We start from the raw sequence: 19,340 nt of genomic DNA, 5'->3' as shown, positions 1-19,340 counted from the left end.
GTAGCCTTTTTTCAAGATATAAAAACGTTCATGGCTTTTGTGATGTCAGCAGGGATTTTATAAAACAAACAAAAAAAAAACAGTTTATTTTACCAACTGTGATGTCGCTCAGTGAAAACATAGTCAATCTGACCAACCAAAATTAAATCAGAGCTAATTCAGTGAACCTTACTGAATTCTGTAACCATAAGGTCCTCTTTAAATCGTGGAATCTGTTGAAAAATAGGAAATGAGCCTTATAATTATGTGTGCCTTCATTCTAGTTGTGCTTCTTTACCCTTTAGTTGATTTCTGGGGTACTTAGCGTAGGACTCGAATGAAGTTTAAGTAACTGTACTTTTTTGTACTGAACTAATTACTTACATTTTCATTTGCATTTGTTTTTTGTAATGAAAAAAAAACGTTTTCCTTTACTAGAGAGCCACAGTGGAAAGAGGTAAAGGACTCAGATGTGGCTGGGGGGCCACGGGTTGCAGACCCCTGGCCCATGCGTTCTGATTGGCTGTGGAGTTCTTCTGTCGCTTCTGTTCCAGTTTTGATAGAGACTGTTTTCATGTCGATGGAACTCCTGAACGTGGGGTTGAAGTTTCTACCAAAACTGACTAAAAGGCCAAAATAATCTAGATGAAAACTGTACTGTGTGCTTCCCTTTTAAGACATTTTAAAGCTCTAAAAAAATAATAAAAAAAAGTTGTTTTTCCTGCCGGGTTGGAAGAAGACACAAATATACAGAGAGAAATAACTGTTGCCATACAGGAAAAATGGTAATTTCTTGTTTTAAAATGTATTTTCAGGTGTGATTTTAGAAAAGCAAGGCAGTGGTTTCTTAATATCCAGTTGTTGTAATGTTTTTTTATTGTATGTACAAATATGTATGACTCAGCCAATGGCTATAAGTTACATGTGTGTGGATACGTATTTATTTTCCTTTCAAATTGTTGTTTTCCAATCAAATAATGACTAGTCACCTTAAGTTCGACACGTATCGATGAATCTCTGTCCTTGGTCTTCTTTTGTGCTTTTATTATTTTGATTGCTTGATATTCCATTGTCCGCTTTATTTTGAAATGCCCCCGGAAGTAGTATCTTCCAGACAAAGTCATCTGCACCGTCTCGACTCTTATTTTGTAGTTTATTCACTCAGTGTTGGTGTCATTTAATGAGTTTAGGGTGTTTTCCCATAGAAAACAGAGCGTAGCTGGGTGAAAAAGGAGTTTCTTATAACGTTTGTGCGGCGCGAGGATCATGTGACGCTTTTATTGCTTTGCACTGCAGCCATGTTTTGGGAAATGTTGCGTCTTTCGGGCTCACGTTCGTTTCCTGGATATAAGCGAGCGAGAGTGGGCGGCTATGACGGGCATTTGGGGGAAAGTTGGCGTTCTCCCTTCGTCTGAGTGACCGGGAACCTCCGCCATGGCAGCCCGAGCCGTGGCCGTGGGTGTGCTGGCCGCGCTGTGGGTGTGTTTGGGGCCGCGCGCGCGCTCCTCCGCGGCGGCTGCATTCTGTGATACTGGAAAGGTAATGGACGCAGAAGATGAGGGAGAGCCACGTTCCGTCCTTTTCTGTGCTCTCGTTCATGAAGACGTGCTTTGTGTAGCTCTTTGTGGACAGAGACCTGCCTCCGGCTGCAGCTACTGAGGACTGTGGGCTTCTCACCTGGCCAGATTCCACTCAGGTAAACAAAAATTAAGAAGGATGGGTCCCAAACTGGTGCAATTTTCAAATCCTTTTGGAACCACTACAGTCATAGTTCTTTAAAAAGTTATGCCAAACAATAACCAAAAACTGTAAAAACAATATTTACCAAAAATACAATCAAAACACATAAAAAAAAGCCAAAGTGAGGCAACTGCCAACTTAAATAAATCGCAGGAAGACAGTTGGAAGGTTTGCAGCAGAGAAACTCTTCAACCTTTTGTCAGTTTGGGGTGAAACTTGAAGAACTTGATTTTGAGGAATGTGCAGATGTGATGGGTGGAGCAGATCAGAAAGGTGAAGGAGCGGCCGGGGATGTAGACAGCGGCTCTTAACCCTTGTGCTATCTTGTGGGGTCCAGATGACCCCACCCTTACATTGATGTGTTCTCCCTACCATGACAAAGGTGGATAAAGGTGGAGAGGATTTCATGTAATCCATGGACACCAGTGAAGATCACAAATCAATGAAGAAAAAAGGTTCAGTGCACTGTCTTGTGGGGTCCGGCTGACCCCACAAGACAGCACAAGGGTTAAAGTATATAGGAAGCCAGTGAGGAAATGCCAGTTCTGGACAGTGCCGTCCTTTATGGCTGCGTTTGAAGCTACAATCGCAGACTCGACCATAAAAATGCATCGCAAAGTGAGCTGTGACGAATGAGTTCAAGAGTTTACAAGATCTTCAATGTTGGCCTGATTTCACAACTGTAGTTATCTGTTCGTGACGACTGGGATCTGGGTCAATCTTTACTCTTACATTGGTGGCTAAAGACTTCTAAAAAGGTAGTAAGTAGGGCTGTAATGACTAACAACAGTTCATTTAGACTTAGTTCATTTTGAACAATCCGATTCACTGACCTAAAACGGATCCAGGACATCTTTATCCAAAACTTCCACCAGTCTGACTCAGAGAGGAATACCTGGAACTGAACAGCGCAGATGAAGTTTTCCACATTCACCTCAGCTTATTCCTTATTAGGGCTAAAAGTTGCCAACTGTTGATGCTTAAAATGGTTTGTGTTTTTTTTTTCTTTGTCTTTAGACACTCCCAAGTATTGAAAATGTATATGACCCCGAGGTAAGTTAACATTTTTACTTCTGAACACTCAAACCTGATAGTAAACTCTAAGAAATAGATGAGATTGCTAGAGTATACAATAATACAAAAATGTGTAGACCTTTTGACAGACTCGTATTTTCACGACCATGGGGCGCACTGGGTTATTGGGCGCAGTTAAGGGTGCTTTTTCTGTATTTAACATGTTTAAAAGGCACACCGGGCTTTAAGGCGCAGGAACGTTAAGACAGTCAGGTAAAACATGCTTGCTAGTGTGTGTTTAAAAAAGGCAGCGGGAGCAAAACTGAGTTGGTTGTGATTTATTTTTCATTTTTTCCGTCGTCAATCAGCATCCAGAAATCCATCAAAGTCTTCATCTTCTGGATCTGAACCAGTTTTTAGTACTTTATTCTTGTTATTTTTTCTTTTTTGGATGGTTTTTATCACAGAAAGCGGTCCATTTGTTGCGTGTTGCGGCGACGCGGGTGAGTCCGTGTTGTTGCCGTGCGGTTCCTCACGAATGAGGCCGGATTTTCGGCACTTTGACAGCAGTGCAAGCAGACACGTTAGCCCAAGCTTCTACAATCCATTCACAAACTGTGGCATAACTCGCCCGGCGCTGCCTCCCACAACAACAAAAGCCGTGCCCCGTTGTGCGTGTCCCACCGTCCTCCTCCCGTTCATCTCGACATTGTGACTCACCGGGATGTTGAAAGTGAGCGACGCCTCGTCCATGTTGGTGATGTGGCTGGATTGGAGGTGTTTGTCGGCATTCTTTTTACTGCAGTATGAGCAGAAGATGAACATCTTTTCATTGTGATGCGCTGGAAGTCACTGCGGCACCGTAATCCTCGCCCAGATGGAAAGATGACGGCGCTTCATAAAATGAAAGACAAAAGCTTCCTCTGTAAGCGTTACTGCCATCAGTCGAATGGTGACTGCAGAGATCGTTAATCCATCACTCCAGTCGCCTTTTTTTCCGCAGAAACTCCGCTGCGCCTTCTTGACTGTCGGAGTTCGTTTTCCAGCTTCCTCCACTTGTAAACCATGGATTCATTCATCTTGAATCCTCTGGCAGCTGCTCTATTCCCATGGTCCTCCGCGTAGCTGATAGCTTGCAGTTTCAACTGCCTCAGTGTTCTGTTGTGCACGCCCACGCTTCCCTCCCCCGCTCTCATGCCGTCTTCTTCTACGTACCACAACAACACCTTAGGCGGCCGTCTCATAGAACGCCCCCTACAGTTTGGAGAAAATGTAAGACCTTTAAGTGCGCCTCATGGTCGTGAAAAGTACTTATTTATTTGACTTCCTCTGCGTCTTTGTGTCCCCCTTTTTCGCCAAACAATTCAAACATCATATTTATTAGATCATTGCGATTATTTATTCATTTGTTTGTTCTTTTAGCCAGCCAGGAAAATCTGCATGGATGAGTCTATATCCTACAGTCACGCCATCCCTAGCAGGTAAATCCTGTAACTGGTAGTTCTGAAGCCTGAGGATGAGATCACACGTTACATGTAGTACCTTTTCTTGCAGCGGAGCGTTCAGACCCGTTGGCGCACAGAGTGGAGAGTATGTGTACTGCCCCCCTCAACGCTGGCTCAATAACCTATATGTAAGTGTCTCCTTATGCTCAGAACAGGTTGGGACAGCAGACGGCAAACACCTAGGCCGAATCTGAACTCCTCCCCGACGACTTCTATCTTCCCCCACATTTAACCCTTTAGATAGAGCTATGAAAAATAGTCTCACTCCCACTCCATGACGTCATCCACAGTCGAAGGTCATCTGCGTTAGCGAGTAGCTGCTAGCGCTTAGAACATGCACAAAAGCATCAGTTTTATCACTTTAAAAAGTCATGCTAAAGCAAAAAAGTCATTGCTTATATTTACATGTAAACTGTGCATCAGAGCACACCCACGTGAAGAAATGTGCTTCTTCTCCTCGGCACAGCGTATCCCTCCGCCGCGAGGGTTTCCCCTTCAATAAAAGATTTCAGACACCCCATCCCTCCAAATGCCCCATAAGATAGGAGGGATAGGGAGAAGCCGGAGGGGGAGAAGAAGAATTTGGATTCTGCCCGATAGTTTTTTTTGTCTGTGCACAAAGGGTGGGAGAGGTTCTGTCATTAAAGTTAAAGCCGGATCGCAATCATGTCAGCTGTAACAGTCAAATATTGACCCATAAATGTTACGACTATAATGTAAATATGTGATGGGTTGGATAGAGATGCTGACCTGCAGCATGGATGTCTCTGCCTGAGGTCTCAGGTTTTACTTCAACTCAGCTGGATGAGCCTCCGCAGTTCACAGATTTCTGCATCCAACCTTTTCTGGATTCTTCTCTTGTGTTTTCTTTGGCTTTTGGCTGCTCCCTTCAGGGGTGTCCACAGCAATTCACCTGTTTCCATCTAATCCTATCTTCAGTATCCTCCTCGCTCACACCATCCACCCTCATGTCCTCTTTGGCTACATCCATGAACCTCCTCTTTGGTCTACCTTCCCGGTAGCTCCAAACTCAGCATCTTTTACCAACGTGTCCAAACCACCTGCTTCCCTGCATTGATCTCCAAAAACCTCTACCATGAGCTTTTTCTCTGATGCTCCGTGCTCGTCATTCCTAACAAGAACCTCAACGCCCTCATTTCTGCTACCTCCAGCTCTGCTTCCTGTCTCTGCATCAGTCTCTACACCAACAACATGGCTGCTCTCACCAGCCTCACATTCCTTTCCCTTCATTCTTGCTGACAGTCTTTAGTCACACGTCACACCTTCCTCCGTCCATTCTAACCTGCTCGGACACGCCTCTTCACCTCTTTAATGCCTTAGTAACAACTGCCCTTGCGGGTGGATCCGGGCTGTCTGCAGGTCAATAGGGCAAACCTTTATGAGACACGCGTGTATGAAATCTGAAGGTTGCCGGTGCTGCAAGCAACCGGTCATAGCCAACAATGAAACTACATGTAAGGGTGAGATGCAGGCACTTCGCGTGAATTTATCATTTTTTCAACCTTCCCGATTCCTGTGCACCGCACTGTTCAAGTGCTGTTAGAATTTAGGAAATAAGACAATCAAAGCATAGTTGGTGTGGGCGGCGGCCTCCGGGTGTCCAAAGGGCAGTTCCACATCATTCGCACATCCTGTGGGTTTGCCGTAAGGACACCTTACTAATGACTAGAGTGCAGCTTTAAGGCAAGTGAGTGTAACTTCCATTATCCTCACAAAGATTTCCTGATACATTTACCACACTCACGACAATGGGACGTTCCATTTTCATGACGTCCCTTAAGGAGGCCGCATGAGCCTCAAAGGAACGACAAGACACACATGCTCCCCTTAAGATGAAGCCGCTCCTCTCTATGACCCTCCACGGGCCCGGACACCCTAAAACCCCACAGCACCCATCCGTACACGGGGCAACCCCCCACACGGGTGCATGGGACTATGTTTACCAACCTATTCATGCTGATTCATTCAGTAACTGAATGTTACTGCATCTTCCTTGGTTTAAAACTGACAATTTGTGACAGGACCACATCCATTTCATTGTAAGGTTTAATATTTTAGACTCTAGTTGTCCTTCAACCCAAAGACTCGATACTTGACTTGGACTTGTGCATCAGATTCGGTCAGAAACCTTATTCGCCTAAACTCAGGTCAGAAATTCATTTCAGTGTCAAACCAACATTTCTAGCCATTGCTTTGCTACTACGAACAGAGTTTCACGAAATCTGTCCGCTGAGGAAAAAAGCTAGTAGAATCAAAATCTACTGTGAACCCCACCAGATCTTTTGTTGTACTTTTCTACATAGAGGAAAGCAGACTTTAGTTCTGCAAGGAGAAAAGCTGAGTTTAAACATCCTTTCTGTTCTTCTGCAGCACGGAGCTGCTGTTTTGCTTTACCATCCTTGTGCAGAGCCCGGCGAGCGTCATCTCCTGTCTGGACTGGCGCACTCCTGTCTGCGAGACTACATCATCACGTCCCACCCACAGCTCAGCAGACACAGGGTGAGACGTGCATGGATCAGCACCCTTCAGAACCTGAAGCTGTGACGCCCGGGTTCACCGTTTGTTCTAATCTCAGCCCATAGCCGTGGTGTCGTGGGGTCACACTTTGGAACTGATCAGTGCCGCCTCTCTGGACGTCTGCGATTGGCTGGAAAGCACAAACGGCAGAAGACGGGAGTCGGACCGTGGGATTCCGACCCAGAAATATGATCTCCTGCTGACTAGACCTGCAGCGTCGCACCAGCAGCGACTAAACAAGACGAAGGTTGGAATCCTGATTTGATTAAATGTCACAGTTACCTTAGAAAGCTTAAAGAAATAATGACTAACGGCTCCTCAGGGTTCTCTGAAGCAGTGCTGTGTCCAGACCATCTCCTCTTTGCTGGAAGGAGCTGCAGAGGTCAACACGAAGGAGGTGCAGTCCACGCAGATCAATGCCAGGAAGAGAAGAAGTGCCCTGGAGAGCAACCCGGACACATGGGGGAAAGCCTCCAGCTTTTTAACCAATCCAACCCAGAGAATGCTCCGAGATTCCAGAGGTGGGAGCAGCTCATATGGATCATCCGTGGATTCCCTTCTAACTACTTCTTTCCCAAGACGAGGTCATGATTCTGAAGACCTCACACAAACCAAGGCCTCTACACCCCTACCCTTCATGAGGAGTACACCGGGAGCCAACTCGTTGGGTTTGGGGGGTCTTCGGTTTCAGAAAAGCGAGCCGGAAGCAGAGAAGCACGCTCGCAGTGACGATGATCTTAGACCAGCAGACGTTGCTGCTGGAAAACATCGTTCTGCCGATAGTGAGCAAAGTGCAAATGCAGCCATTTTGAAAACCGTGGAGACCGCAAAACAGAAAGCAGAGGAGAAGAAGTTAAGTCGGCCGATGAAGATCAACAAAGCATTTGAAGGGGGGGAAAGGCAAAGACTCAGCCCCACACATTCTCGCCACATAAGTGGAACGGACAGGGTGGAGTCTGCCTCCAAATCCCAGTCAGAATCTCCCAAGCAGCAAGACCTGCAGCAGGTGGATCACAGCCGCCCCCATAACTTGGACTGCGGCGTCTGTGAGAAAGACAAACCCTGCGCCTGCACCTCAGGCGGCAGCAAACGTCCCGCAGCTGTGAATAGAGGGCTACCCAGGACCCCGAGGACGGACGAGGCCGTGTGGGCCGCAGGAGCCTTGGGCTTCCTGCTGGTCCTTCTCACGCTGTCGGTTCTTCACACTCGCCTGTACCGCCACTGGAGGACCTCGGCGAGCCTCTACTGGCACGACCCGCAGAGGGACTATGACACCGTGGCAGGTGGGTGCGCCCAGTGATTGACCACACGACGCCATCGCCCTTTCTCCTTCCCTCAAAGCGTTCCGTCTTCTTTCCTGCAGATGTGATCCGCAGGAGGCTGAGGAATGTGAAACCAAGACGGAAAAGAGGAAGAAGGCAGGAATGCGTTCTGCTTCCGAGCTCCTCCAGCTCAGATGAAGAGCCGTAGAACCGGACGGTCCAGAAGGACAGTGTTCTGCACCTGCCTCTGTCTGATACCTGTCTGGATATTTACTGTGACTTGACTGCAAAATGGGACAACAGTGCCGAGTTTATTGAGCCTGATGTGTTCTTAGAGAGGATTAGGAAGCTTCCAATGCCTTTGTGTTTACCGTGTTAGAATGACAACAAAGGAAAACACAGCCAGAGCTTTGCCTCCATGTGCTGCAGGTGGAGCAGCCATCGTTGTTTCCAAACTCCAAAACCCTTTTAGGCCAAATCTGTTGTTTTTATATCTGTATGGGGCTACAGCGTAACACATTGCTGTTGTAAGCAATGCACTGCTGGATTTTTATTTGACCTCCATTTTTAAAGAAAATCTCTCCAAAACTGCCGCGTTTCTTGTTTAAAGAAGGGGTTTCTGCTTTGTCAGTGCAGCGGAGCACGGCTCATGTTCTTGCTGCAGGTAAGGTGTGGTTCCTGGGGCCTGTTTCAGAAAGGAGGTTAAGTGTAAACTCTGAGTGCGTTAACCCTGAAATCAGGGAAACCCTGGGTTTTCCGTTTCAGAATGGGAGGTTTGTTAAACCAGAGAAAGCAGAGTAAGTCAAACCCGTTTCTGAAAGAGAGGTAACTTCTACTCGGAGTCCGTATCCATGGTTACTTATGCTGTGAACCTAACCTGGTCGGGAGCAGGTTTTATTCTCTAAACTCAAGGTTTCTGCCGGTCCCCTCCCCTTTTTAAAGACGAAGCGGTATTTTTTACTTTAACCTTCATTGCCCACATTTCCGTCACACAGAGACAAGTGACAAGAATGGCTTGTCCTTTTTTGGTGGACCCAATAGACGAGGAGGCTGCATTCATTCGTAGAGAATTACATTTACGTTGTGTGAGGATTTTGAGACCTAGACTCGATTTTTTGTCATTTCTCCATACGTTTTTGTTTGAGCGTTACTGTTTTTCGTTGCAGTCAATTACATATATGCAATGAAAACAACATTAGTTATTGCTATGTAGATGTTTCATATGTCAAATATTGTCAACAAAGCCTACATCCATGACATGCTCACATTTGACCTGATTGAATTATGTTTTTATACTTCATTTTTAGCTGCTGCCATGTTCTTTTAATTCCTGCAGGATTGCATCTACATGAAAATGAAATCAGGGACATTGAATTAGATTAATGTAACAATTACTTTTTGGAAACACAATTTGCTAAAACTGCTTACTTTCTTAATCCCATATAAACCTATACCACTCGATCAATACAAGGGTAGACAAAAGTTCACTTTTAAAAACACAATTGCATGTATTAATATTAAACTGACCAACGTTTGCAAGAGGGGAAGGTTAACAAAAAGTCCTCTAAACATTACCGACGTTAAATGCATTTTCCCCCCGATTGGTTCTGTACACTATGCAGAATTTCATGCAATTACACCAGGAATAACGCTTCAAAAGTACACCTAAATTTCGCCATTTTTTATTTCACACCTTACGCTATTTAAAAAGTTATTAAAGCCAATATTTTATAACAATATTTAAATGCAAACTTACGCATTAACTTGAGCAGCTATGTTTTTCCACGCTAACTGTCTCTGTTTTGCAGATGCAGCGGTGTTGCTTTTCTTCTGGAATATGTGCTCATATTCACTGTAACTCTGCAGCAGCACGTCAAGTTCAGCTGGTGAAAAATATGCAGACCTCTTTTTTTCACGGTTGCCATGGTGACTCGTAATATCTGCGCTCCATTGATAATGGCTTCTTATAGTCGCGGTGCACACGCTCACCTCCGAATCAGTCCACTCAGAGTTGATTGATCAAACTCGGATCAGCTTCTCTGAAACAAAACTCAGAGTTGTTAATCTCTCGATTGACCAACTCAGAGTTCAAGTTTAACCTCATTGTTGGTTGAACCTCCTTTCTGAAACAGGCCCCTGATGTCCAGAGCCTCCAGTTTGTGGTGGTTTGCAAACAGAATCTAAAAAGCTAAGAGAAAGGGGTTCAGCTCCAACCGAAGGTCAAAACGCTTCTCCATAGCTTTTATTTAAGGCTCTTATTACTGCTTTGATTTTGTAAGATGAACATTTCACTGAAATGGCAACAAAAGGAAAAAACATTACAACTAACAAAACCCTATATATGAGTCATGTTTGATCCAGACATTTTTGAAACCACTGTCTCTTTAACCATTGTGTTATCCTAGGCACTTTAACGTTGTGAGTTGGGTCATCTAGACCCACTAGACAGTGCGCTGAACCTTTTTTCTTCAATGATTTGTGATCTTCACTGGTGTCCATGGATTACATGAAATCTTTCCACCTTTGTCATGGTAGGGAGAACACGTAAGTGTAAGGGTGGGGTCATCTAAGATGGCACAAGGGTTAAAGAGAACATTCAAGTTTTAGAAATGATTCAAACATAACCTTAAAAATCATGAATATAGTCATCAAAAGGGTAGTATATTATAATAATCCTTATATAAGTAAAAATGTACTAAATAGGGAAAACAAAACAAATAATTCAGCAAGAGCCAGGTTAAAACCTACCATGACAAAGGTGGAGACGGTTTCCTGTCATCCACCAGTGAAGAAAAAAGGTTTAGCGCACTGTCTTTTGGGGTCCAGATGACCCCACACCCATCATTAACGTGCCTTAGATAGCACAAGTGTTTATAAATGAGTAAAAAATCGATTCAAACTAGTGGCTAAACACGACGGGAAGCTGCAAAGGTCAAAAAGCCAAAGCAGCTGGACTGAAGTGGCAGCTTCTGTTCACCTTCAAAGCAGAATCAAGTTCATCAGAAGAACAAAACGGAGCCTTATGACAATTAAATTGTTTTATTTTATTACAAATGTACAGCTTATGAGTTTCCATTACAAGTGACCTTTTTTTAAAGTCAGTCATTCTTTATAAGTCTTCTGTTAAAAGATCTCTCTGCCACTCCCCATCTCCCAAAGCGTAGAGCTGTGAAAAACGAACACCCGCCAGCACAGGCCACGCCCCCTTCACAGGGGTTTGGGAGGTCTGGCAGCATTTTTGGAGAGTTACTAACTTGCATGTGGATTGGTCAAACTGATGAGCTTCGGGTGTGTCTAAACGCTGAACAGTATGTGCTAAATTTCTGGGCATGAGAGCGTAGAAGGTCCAGGCAGATGGGCGCCGTTCCCGCTTGACGAGCGCCCTGCGTAGTGTCTAGGCCGTGTGCGTTCTTGAGATGACTCTAGTCCTGAGCTTAAGTGTGCTGCAGGTCTTTTCCCAAAATCTGATGCTGTGTGTACTTGGAACCGCACACTTTAAATCGGCTAGTGTTTGAAAAGTAGTGCAACAAAGACCACAACGCTCGGCGCTCATGGGTCCGTCCTTTGGCTCCTCCTCCTAGCTTCCTGTGGATTCCAGTAGGACTGAACATGTACTGTATGACCACACAGGAGGGGGGTGGACACCACGGCGTGGTACCTGAAACGTCTACAGGTACGTCAACTTGGGAGATTTCAGGTACTACGTTGTATCCCCCCTCCCCGCTTTGAGGCCAAGAAAAAACAAACATTTGATATGGCTCTAATTTGAACTATTGGCCTTTGCGAGTTCAGGCTTTGTTTGAGACTTTTCAGTCAGGAGATGAAGTTCAAACGGCTTAAAAAAACAAACAAAACTAAAGTCCCCACAGAAACGAGCATGAAGCCACGGCAGGAAACCATTAAAACATCGGGGAAGGGATCTGTAAATCAAACACGGCTAAAATCCAGTAACGGTGCCTTGCTAAAAGGCGGCGCATTCTGAGGCGCAGCTGCTGTGATCCCATCAGTGTTTTGGTTCGAGGTCCTGAAAGCACGAGCACTTGGAAAACGGGTTCAAGTCGAATCTGCAGTGGAGGAAGACAATCGCGGAAGCTGGAAAACAAAAACAAAAAGGCATCTTGGACCAAACCGCCATATTGGTTTGGCAGAGCACAACCAGCTGGAAACGCTGACATGTGGGTCAAAGCATGAGATGAGATCTGTTCCTAATGATGCCCCCTGCTGGCAGAGTTCAGTCACCTGGAGCTTCGAGTGTCTGTGGACTGTTTGCGGGTTCGACCACCAAACAGCCTTAAAGCAAAACTCTTTTTTTCCCAAGAAAAAAAGGTTTGCAGTTTTTATGCCAGATCTTTCACTTCCCAGGAGTTACTTTAATAAAAAACGTACCTGCAACTGTCTGCCACTGTTAACTAACATGCACGCAAAAGGATGGCGGCTGTGTAAATGGAGGGGCGGAGCCAGCAAAAGGGCACAGGTTTCATCCTCATGCGAAAAACTGGACCGTCGTTCTCCTACTTGGCACCGATCGCCAGATCCTGAGATGATTCCACTGGCTCTCTTAAGTGAGACACATTTTTAAGAGTAATCAAGTACAAAATAAACAAACAAAAGAGTGTTGAGGGACAACATGAACGGCCTCTGCCGTCCCCCTTCCACACCATGAGGGGTTAAGAAATCAGAGTGGGTGTGGAAGGAGCGCCTGGTTCCCAGGTTCTTTAGCGTCTGCAACGTCCCTCCCCCCCCTGCTCTGCATCGGAACCAATATTAACAATGAACTCAAAGAGACAGTCAGTAAAATGATCAATACAAAAAGAAAAAAATGACAGACATGAACAATAATTCACAATGATTCCAGTGTTAAGTGTTGTTTGAGTCAGTACAAAAGAAAACAACAAAGTTTGACTTCGAAGGTGCAAATCGAACCGATCTGCAAATGAAAGGAGAGGAAGGAGGGGAAACATGCCAGATCATGCTGGGTACCACCAGAGGTCGAGAAGCTGTCGGGGCGGGGGGCGGGGGGCGGAGCTACACGGGTCCTCCTCTGCCGCGGGGCTCAAACTGCCAGAGGAGAGGGGACAGAGAATAAATAAAGCGGTAACTTTGCAGGATCCGGGTCACTGTACACCTCCCAGCGTGGTTCTTCCTGTACGCTCCTCAGGTTCAGCGGCTATTCATACATTCCCACTCTGAGGTCGCTGCAGGCTATAACTCCCACAATCCCACTCTCCCTTCCAGTCCATTGTAGTGTTCTGTGGCTTGTATGGGGTTATTTCTCATGCATCGTGTCTTTGGCCCGTCCACGATGCCACCATCGGCTCCGCCTCCTCCGTCCTCCCAGCTACTGTGCGATTACGACGTCCCTCTCCTCCACGGATCCCTTCTCGCCATCTTTCCATCTGCTGCGTCACTGCTTCTTCTCCCGAGTGGTGATGGTGACCAGCTGCTTGGCGGCCTTGGCTATGTCGTAGGCGCACTGGATGACCTGCTGCGTGAGGAGCTGGTAGTCCACCGCCGGCGCCCCGGACTCCGACGGCACCGCCTTGCGACACTCCACCTGCAGCCGCGAGGCGCTGGAGGCCAGCAGGCGCAGGGAGCAGTGGACCGCGTCCAGGGCCGGCCGCTGCACACACGCACGCACACACACACAGGTGACACGTCAGCTCCTCCCACTTCCAGAAAAGACCACAGTGAACAGACAGATGAAGGGCTTGAAAGGGAACAACACCTACTTTAGGAAAGAGGGAAGCCATCTCAGTGACTGCAGAGTGGATCTTCTCAGAACAAGGGACAAAGCTGGAGAGACATTTGCCGTCTTTAGTCTCATGTAGTTTCTGGAGAGCTAATCTAATCTAAAATAGCTGCTAATCCGTGGGGGGGGGGTTCAGCCACCTACCTGTCGTGTTTGAACTCCTGCGCCGCTCTGAGGAGCTCCTGAATGTTCTTGGTCACCTGCTCCGTCTTCAATATGACGTCCTCGGTGCAGGGTAGGGTGGGGTCCGGCTCTCCCCCCTCCCCGCCTCCTCCGTCCTCAGACTCGCCGCGACTTTCTTCCTCACTGCTGCGACCCACACTTTAAAAAAACCCCAAAGCAGTTTTCCATTCAAAACCCTTTCAGAGTCATGGTTGGGGTTCCTTAAACCCTTCAGAGATGCCAGTAGAACCCTGTCAAATGCTACGTTCACACCAAATGCTACTTGGGCAGCGTGCCGGCGTCCTGCACCTCTGTTTTGACCAGTGTGGAATTTGCTGCTCGTCTGTAAACATGCCGCGGCGTGTGGGAGGAGCTAAACATTTGAGCTCCATTGCTCCATTGTGGAAGGCATGGATGATGCTGAGAGATCAGGGTTATTTAAAAAGCATCAGCAATCATCACTTCTTGATGAACAGCCAAACTTTCTGAAGTTGATAAGTTCTGTTTCAGAATAAAGTGGATAAATAATTAATAAGAATGTACAAAATAACTGAGATCACCCCAAAAATGACACTGGGCCTTGATTATTTACGCTACTTCATAGAAATGCTCTGTTTAAAAGTTAAATGATAAAATAAAATAATAAAATAAAAATTGCAGACTGGAAAAAAAATCTAGAAAATTGATTACATTTGTCTATTTTTAATTAATGTTTCACAAAAGTATCGGATCAAGACTCAAAATAAAAGCACTCAGAGTCAGATCTGTGCCAAAAAACCCGATCGGGAGGGACATCTCTACAAATAAACACAGTGATCCGCTTTTTCTCCTTGTTAGTGTCATGGCTCCTCCCACTGATTACATCATCAGCATGCCACGGGCCAAACCGACTTCCTGATTGGGTGACTTAACATTGAAATGGAACGCCGCGCCAATCGCGTTCGGTGGGAAAGTGGCTTCAAAAACTGACCTCAGTGAAGGGTCATACATGTGCGTGTTGTCATAGTCGCTGTCTGTGCCACTGCCGTGCTTCTCTGGTTTAGGCACCTGCAAATAGAATCATTAGAAGAGATCAGAGGCCATCCAGCCTAATGCACAATCCCAGCAGAAACAGGGTTTTCCTTCAGTTCAAACCCAAGTATCCAGAGAAGCTCAGAGGCTGAAGATCATCCACAGGAAGAGCCGTACACCTGACCTTTAGTGCCTCTCACTCATCCTTTTACAGGACAAGAAACTGCACAGTCATGCTTATCCGCCCACCACTTCTATGGGTTTCCAAGAAGATTTTGGTAAATGGCGTGTACTTGTATAGAGCTTTTCTACCTACAAGGCCCAAAGCGCTTTACAGTCACTCACACATTCACACACTGGTGGCGGCTCCGCTGCCGAACACTGGGCACCAACCTTCCACCAGAGGCAAGGTGGGGTTCAGTGTCTTGCCCAAGGACACATCGAGGCATGGGTGTGCAAGGCGGGAATCGAACCTACAATCTTACGCTCATGTCTCGACCGCCCTACCACTGCACCACAGCCGCCCCCATTTTCTTCATTGCTGAGCTGAAACTTGATAGTGTTATCTTATTTTTTGGGGCGGGTTGTTGAACTCCAGCATCCTCCTACTGATTACCTGCATCAGGTGTGTTTTGCCAACAGGAAGCTGCCTATTGGCCAGGTTTGTTGTATAACAGCTGTGCTTCAGACGGTTTTACAAAATAAAAGCCCGGCGGCCATCAATAAACAAGAAGAGATGACTTCAGAACAGTGACCCCTCCCCCGTCACATTCTAAACAGGAAGTACCTGCTGTCTCCAAGAATACAAGATCTTAAAAACGTCTATAGAGAAATAAACAGCTGCTACTCAGTCATTCTATTAGTCAGAATAACCCTTCTTGATCTGATACCTTCTTTTTTTTCCATATTCCCGCTGATTCTATGTTTCTGGTTCACTTAAGCCCACGTTCAGTGGAAGGGGTGTGGACTTCCAACAAGCTTACTTCTGGTTGCCGTAGAAATGATGACTCAGACCAATCACAATGGTTGTGCCCACATTCCTTCACTACTCACTGCATAGTGCACTCGTCAGTCATTTTGTAACTGTCCCAATCTACGATTCCAAAATCCAGTCCCCTAAAAAAATTCCCACGTCTCTGCAGAGAAGCTAGTGTGCATCAAGGCTCGATAGACTGGTAAATATAGACCACAATGCATTGCATTTTAATATTTTTTATCTGAAAAAAGTATTCCAATTCATTTGTTATTGATTAGGGCTGCACGAAATGAGAAAAACTTGCCATTTTAGTGATCAATATTGCGATGACCATTTAACTTGCGATACATGAATAAATATTAAAACAACCAAAGTCATCATTTCCATTTCACTGCGACAGTTTAATTTAAATACGAGTCCAAATAACTTAAATCAGACTCCAATTTACCCAGTCTGACATCAAAGCTGTGATTGGTCAACAACATCCCATTGGTCAAACGCATAAATGGATTAAATACTTCAAGCTGCCATAAGATTGTTTTGGCACATTTAAGTAACCATTTATTGCAGTTTTCTCCGACTTTTGCGGTATGCGTTTAGCACAGCTTGACATCACCAGAACGATCAATTTGAGATTTATTGTGCAGCCTACAAAATAAATGATCCAAGTTCTCATCAACAAAAAATGGTGGATTTGTGGATTAGTCTGTGTAAAGTGTTCATGAAATTTGGCTTTTACTTCGGCAAAATTGGTGACATTATATTTGGGGTTAAAAACAAAAATGTGGCCCCAACATGGCAGCTTCCATTTCACACAAAACATGGAGACTAAACTATTTCCTGTTTCTATCCAGTTCTAGTAGACGGTCTATGGCTCCAACAGATAAACGCAGCTATAGACTCACCATGTATCTGCCCACCTCTGTGGAGCCGGACAGAGGCTGGCCTCCGTAGGTCACTGCACCCCCCGTGCCACCTTTTCTCACCTGGGAAGATGAAGGAACACACGCATGAAGAGTTGACATGTTGACATAGAACAGACGTGACTAACAAGCCAGAATTCTAATTGGGACTAAGGAAAGGACCAAAGACGGCAAGAAACAGGATGAGGAAGCACCGGATCATAAGAGCAGCTCTGACATCACCTCATCATGAGCGGCACTGATCGTCTAACAAACCAGCTCTAACTATACTGGCCATTATTTCACTACAAACATCTACAAAACCAGATCACTTGAGTTGATTTCAAGCTCTGAGATGAGCAGATGAACTCAACCTCCTTAGATGAAGTGGTGAACAAAGCAGTGGCAGACAGAATGCTTCCATCCAGAGGATGCACGGTCGCACCGCAGTGAGCAAAGGAGAGACGGGCCAAAACAGACAAAACCAAAGACAGAAAGAAAGTGTCAGAAGACGGTCAGTAGAAAACTGGATTAGCAACACAGTGGCCTCCAGTGAGTCGCTTCTCTACCCAAATACTGATCAGAAACCTAACCAAAAACCATCATTTTCAGACTTTTTGCTAGAGATTCAATAGTGAAGTAGAGATGAGGACATGCTCCTTAGATGAGTGGGAGACGTTCAGGTGAAGCAGCAGTCAGGGAGCCATGTCAGAGGTTATGAAAGGGCTGGAAAAGGTGCAGGGAAGAGAGCAGAGAAAAGTCCAGTCCCCCCCCCCCCCCCCTGCCCCCCCCCATCTCTGCTCATGTTTGTGCACTTCACCCTTTATGCAGCTAAAAAGCCCGGATCCCTTTTCTAGAGTAGACTGGGTGATGTGCACATCATGACCTTTCAATGGAAGCAGCGGTAACGGAGTGACAGAGCAGGAGGAACGGGGGGGGGGGGGGGGGGGAAGGATTTTCCCACATCGCCTCGGCCGACGGCGGTCGATCGGGAAGAAAACCGGGAAGTGGAAAAAGTTCCGGAGGGGGCGGGGTTCTAACTTACGCTAGGTGTGTTGAGGGGCTGCAGGCGAGCTGCCAGGGAGTCCAGGGCTGGGGGGCCATGGGCTATGGGGCCAGGAACGGCTCCGGGCACGTACATTGAAAAAGCCTGGCGCTCCCTCCAGTGGGGGTGGGAGTGAGAGGCGGTTGAGGAGGGCACAAAGAGCGATGGGGAGACCATTCCTGGTCCAGCTGAGCCTCCTCCGTCTACTTGATTTCCTCCCCCTGGCCAGTGTCCTCCTCCTCCTCCTCCTCCTCCTCCTCCACCAGGCCCTCCTAACCCATGGCCAGCTGCCCCCCCAGCCTGCTGGCACCCCCGCAGCACGCTGTTCTCTGTCTGCATCCGGGTAATCTATAAGAGGCAAGGAAGGGAGCAAGGGGGGGATGACAGGATGGAGGGAGGAACATGGGGAGGGTGTAGGAATGGAAGGGGGGGGCATAAACTGAATGGTGAAAAACATGCTGGAAAAAGCTCACAATCATTAAAAAACAGGGGGTTTCACACAGTAACATCAGTTCTACAGTATATTTCTCTCATTTGTATTGGGGACCTGCCTGAGCCTGATGAAGGAACGGCTCGTTTGCAGAGCGCTGCTGCTGGATGGTCTGATAGTTGAATGTTTGCTTCTGAGCTTTTGTTCTCAACACTCAGTGAAAAGTCCAAATAAAAGATGACAGACGAATGAGGCGCGTCAAAACTCAACCAAAATGTGGGACGTTGTCTGCAGCCTCTCAGCAAGAACACTGGAGGTTTCGAAAAGCTGCCCTGCAAATCAATCTCCCCCCAAAAAGGGCGCTTAACCCTTGTGCTATCTTAGATGACCCCACCCTTACGTTGACCTGTTCTCCCTACCATGACAAAGGTGGATAAAGGTGGAAAGATTTCATGTAATCCATGGACACCAGTGAAGGTCACAAATCATTGAAGAAAAAAGGTTCAGAGCACTGTCTATTGGGTCTAGATCAGTGTTTTTCAACCTTTTTTGAGCCACGGCACACTTTAACCCTGACAAAGACCCCGCGGCACACCAGCATCCAAAAAAAAAAAAAAAATAAGTCTGTATTGATCGATTCAATGTTTTGTTCACTTGTTCCACGGTCTGATACCGGATTCTGTGGAAAGCTACACCGCTAAAGACGAGCTTTGGCTGGTATTTTCCTTTAGAACGGAGAGACTTTATGAGCTAAATCGGAACAAGGAAGTGGAGACTTTAACCACTTGTGATTGGTCAGACTGATGACATGTGATTAAGCCGTCAAGAATGATTGGCGTAGACAGTCAGAGGGGCGGGACTTTGCCGCAAGCGGCTTTAGCTGCAGCTAAATCGCGGTACCGTCATTCTTATCAAAATGTCTTTAATTGAATAAAATGAACACAAAGAAAAAATAATTTTATGATCTTTTATATTCCTAACTACTCAGTGTTTTATCAGGGCCTGTTTGGATGAACACAGAGCTGAA

The 19,340-nt window shown here is 46.1% G+C and overlaps 2 protein-coding genes across 9 annotated transcripts in view; one reads left to right on the top strand and one right to left on the bottom strand.

The window, feature by feature from the left end:
* Window positions 1-1,069: 1,069 nt before the first annotated feature.
* tp53i13 (tumor protein p53 inducible protein 13) lies at window positions 1,070-8,626 on the top strand. 2 transcript variants are annotated; one of them, XM_011482925.4, is made up of 9 exons: window positions 1,070-1,518; window positions 1,598-1,675; window positions 2,737-2,772; window positions 4,156-4,214; window positions 4,288-4,366; window positions 6,630-6,758; window positions 6,835-7,023; window positions 7,099-8,059; window positions 8,140-8,626. In XM_011482925.4, the coding sequence occupies exons 1-9, from the start codon at window positions 1,414-1,416 to the stop codon at window positions 8,244-8,246; spliced, it is 1,743 nt and encodes a 580-aa protein (XP_011481227.1). In that variant the 5' UTR covers window positions 1,070-1,413; the 3' UTR covers window positions 8,247-8,626. The 2 variants fall into 2 exon arrangements, with proteins under 2 accessions (XP_011481227.1, XP_023817370.1); XM_023961602.2 differs by having other exon boundaries at window positions 1,108-1,518; window positions 4,160-4,214.
* A 2,432-nt stretch (window positions 8,627-11,058) lies between these two features.
* The window catches only part of git1 (G protein-coupled receptor kinase interacting ArfGAP 1), a 54,871-nt gene continuing 46,589 nt past the window's right edge, over window positions 11,059-19,340 (bottom strand). For 5 of the 7 annotated variants that reach the window (XM_078929535.1, XM_078929537.1, XM_004075912.5 and 2 more), the window contains 6 exons: window positions 17,884-18,231; window positions 16,842-16,922; window positions 14,920-14,996; window positions 13,932-14,108; window positions 13,768-13,831; window positions 11,059-13,658 (listed from right to left, as the gene is read on the bottom strand). In XM_078929535.1, the coding sequence (XP_078785661.1) occupies window positions 13,443-13,658; window positions 13,768-13,831; window positions 13,932-14,108; window positions 14,920-14,996; window positions 16,842-16,922; window positions 17,884-18,231 (963 nt within the window). In that variant the 3' untranslated portion in view covers window positions 11,059-13,442. The remainder of the gene's footprint in view (window positions 13,659-13,767; window positions 13,832-13,931; window positions 14,109-14,919; window positions 14,997-16,841; window positions 16,923-17,883; window positions 18,232-19,340) is intronic. The other 2 variants (XM_078929538.1, XM_023961595.2) reach the window with 1 other exon arrangement.

Source organism: Oryzias latipes, chromosome 13 (assembly GCF_053564925.1).
Source record: "Oryzias latipes strain Hd-rR chromosome 13, Olatipes_Hd-rR_3.1".
NCBI lineage: Eukaryota > Metazoa > Chordata > Actinopteri > Beloniformes > Adrianichthyidae > Oryzias > Oryzias latipes.
Note: the sequence above shows the minus strand (reverse complement) of the source record. Positions and strands in the feature narration are given on the sequence as shown.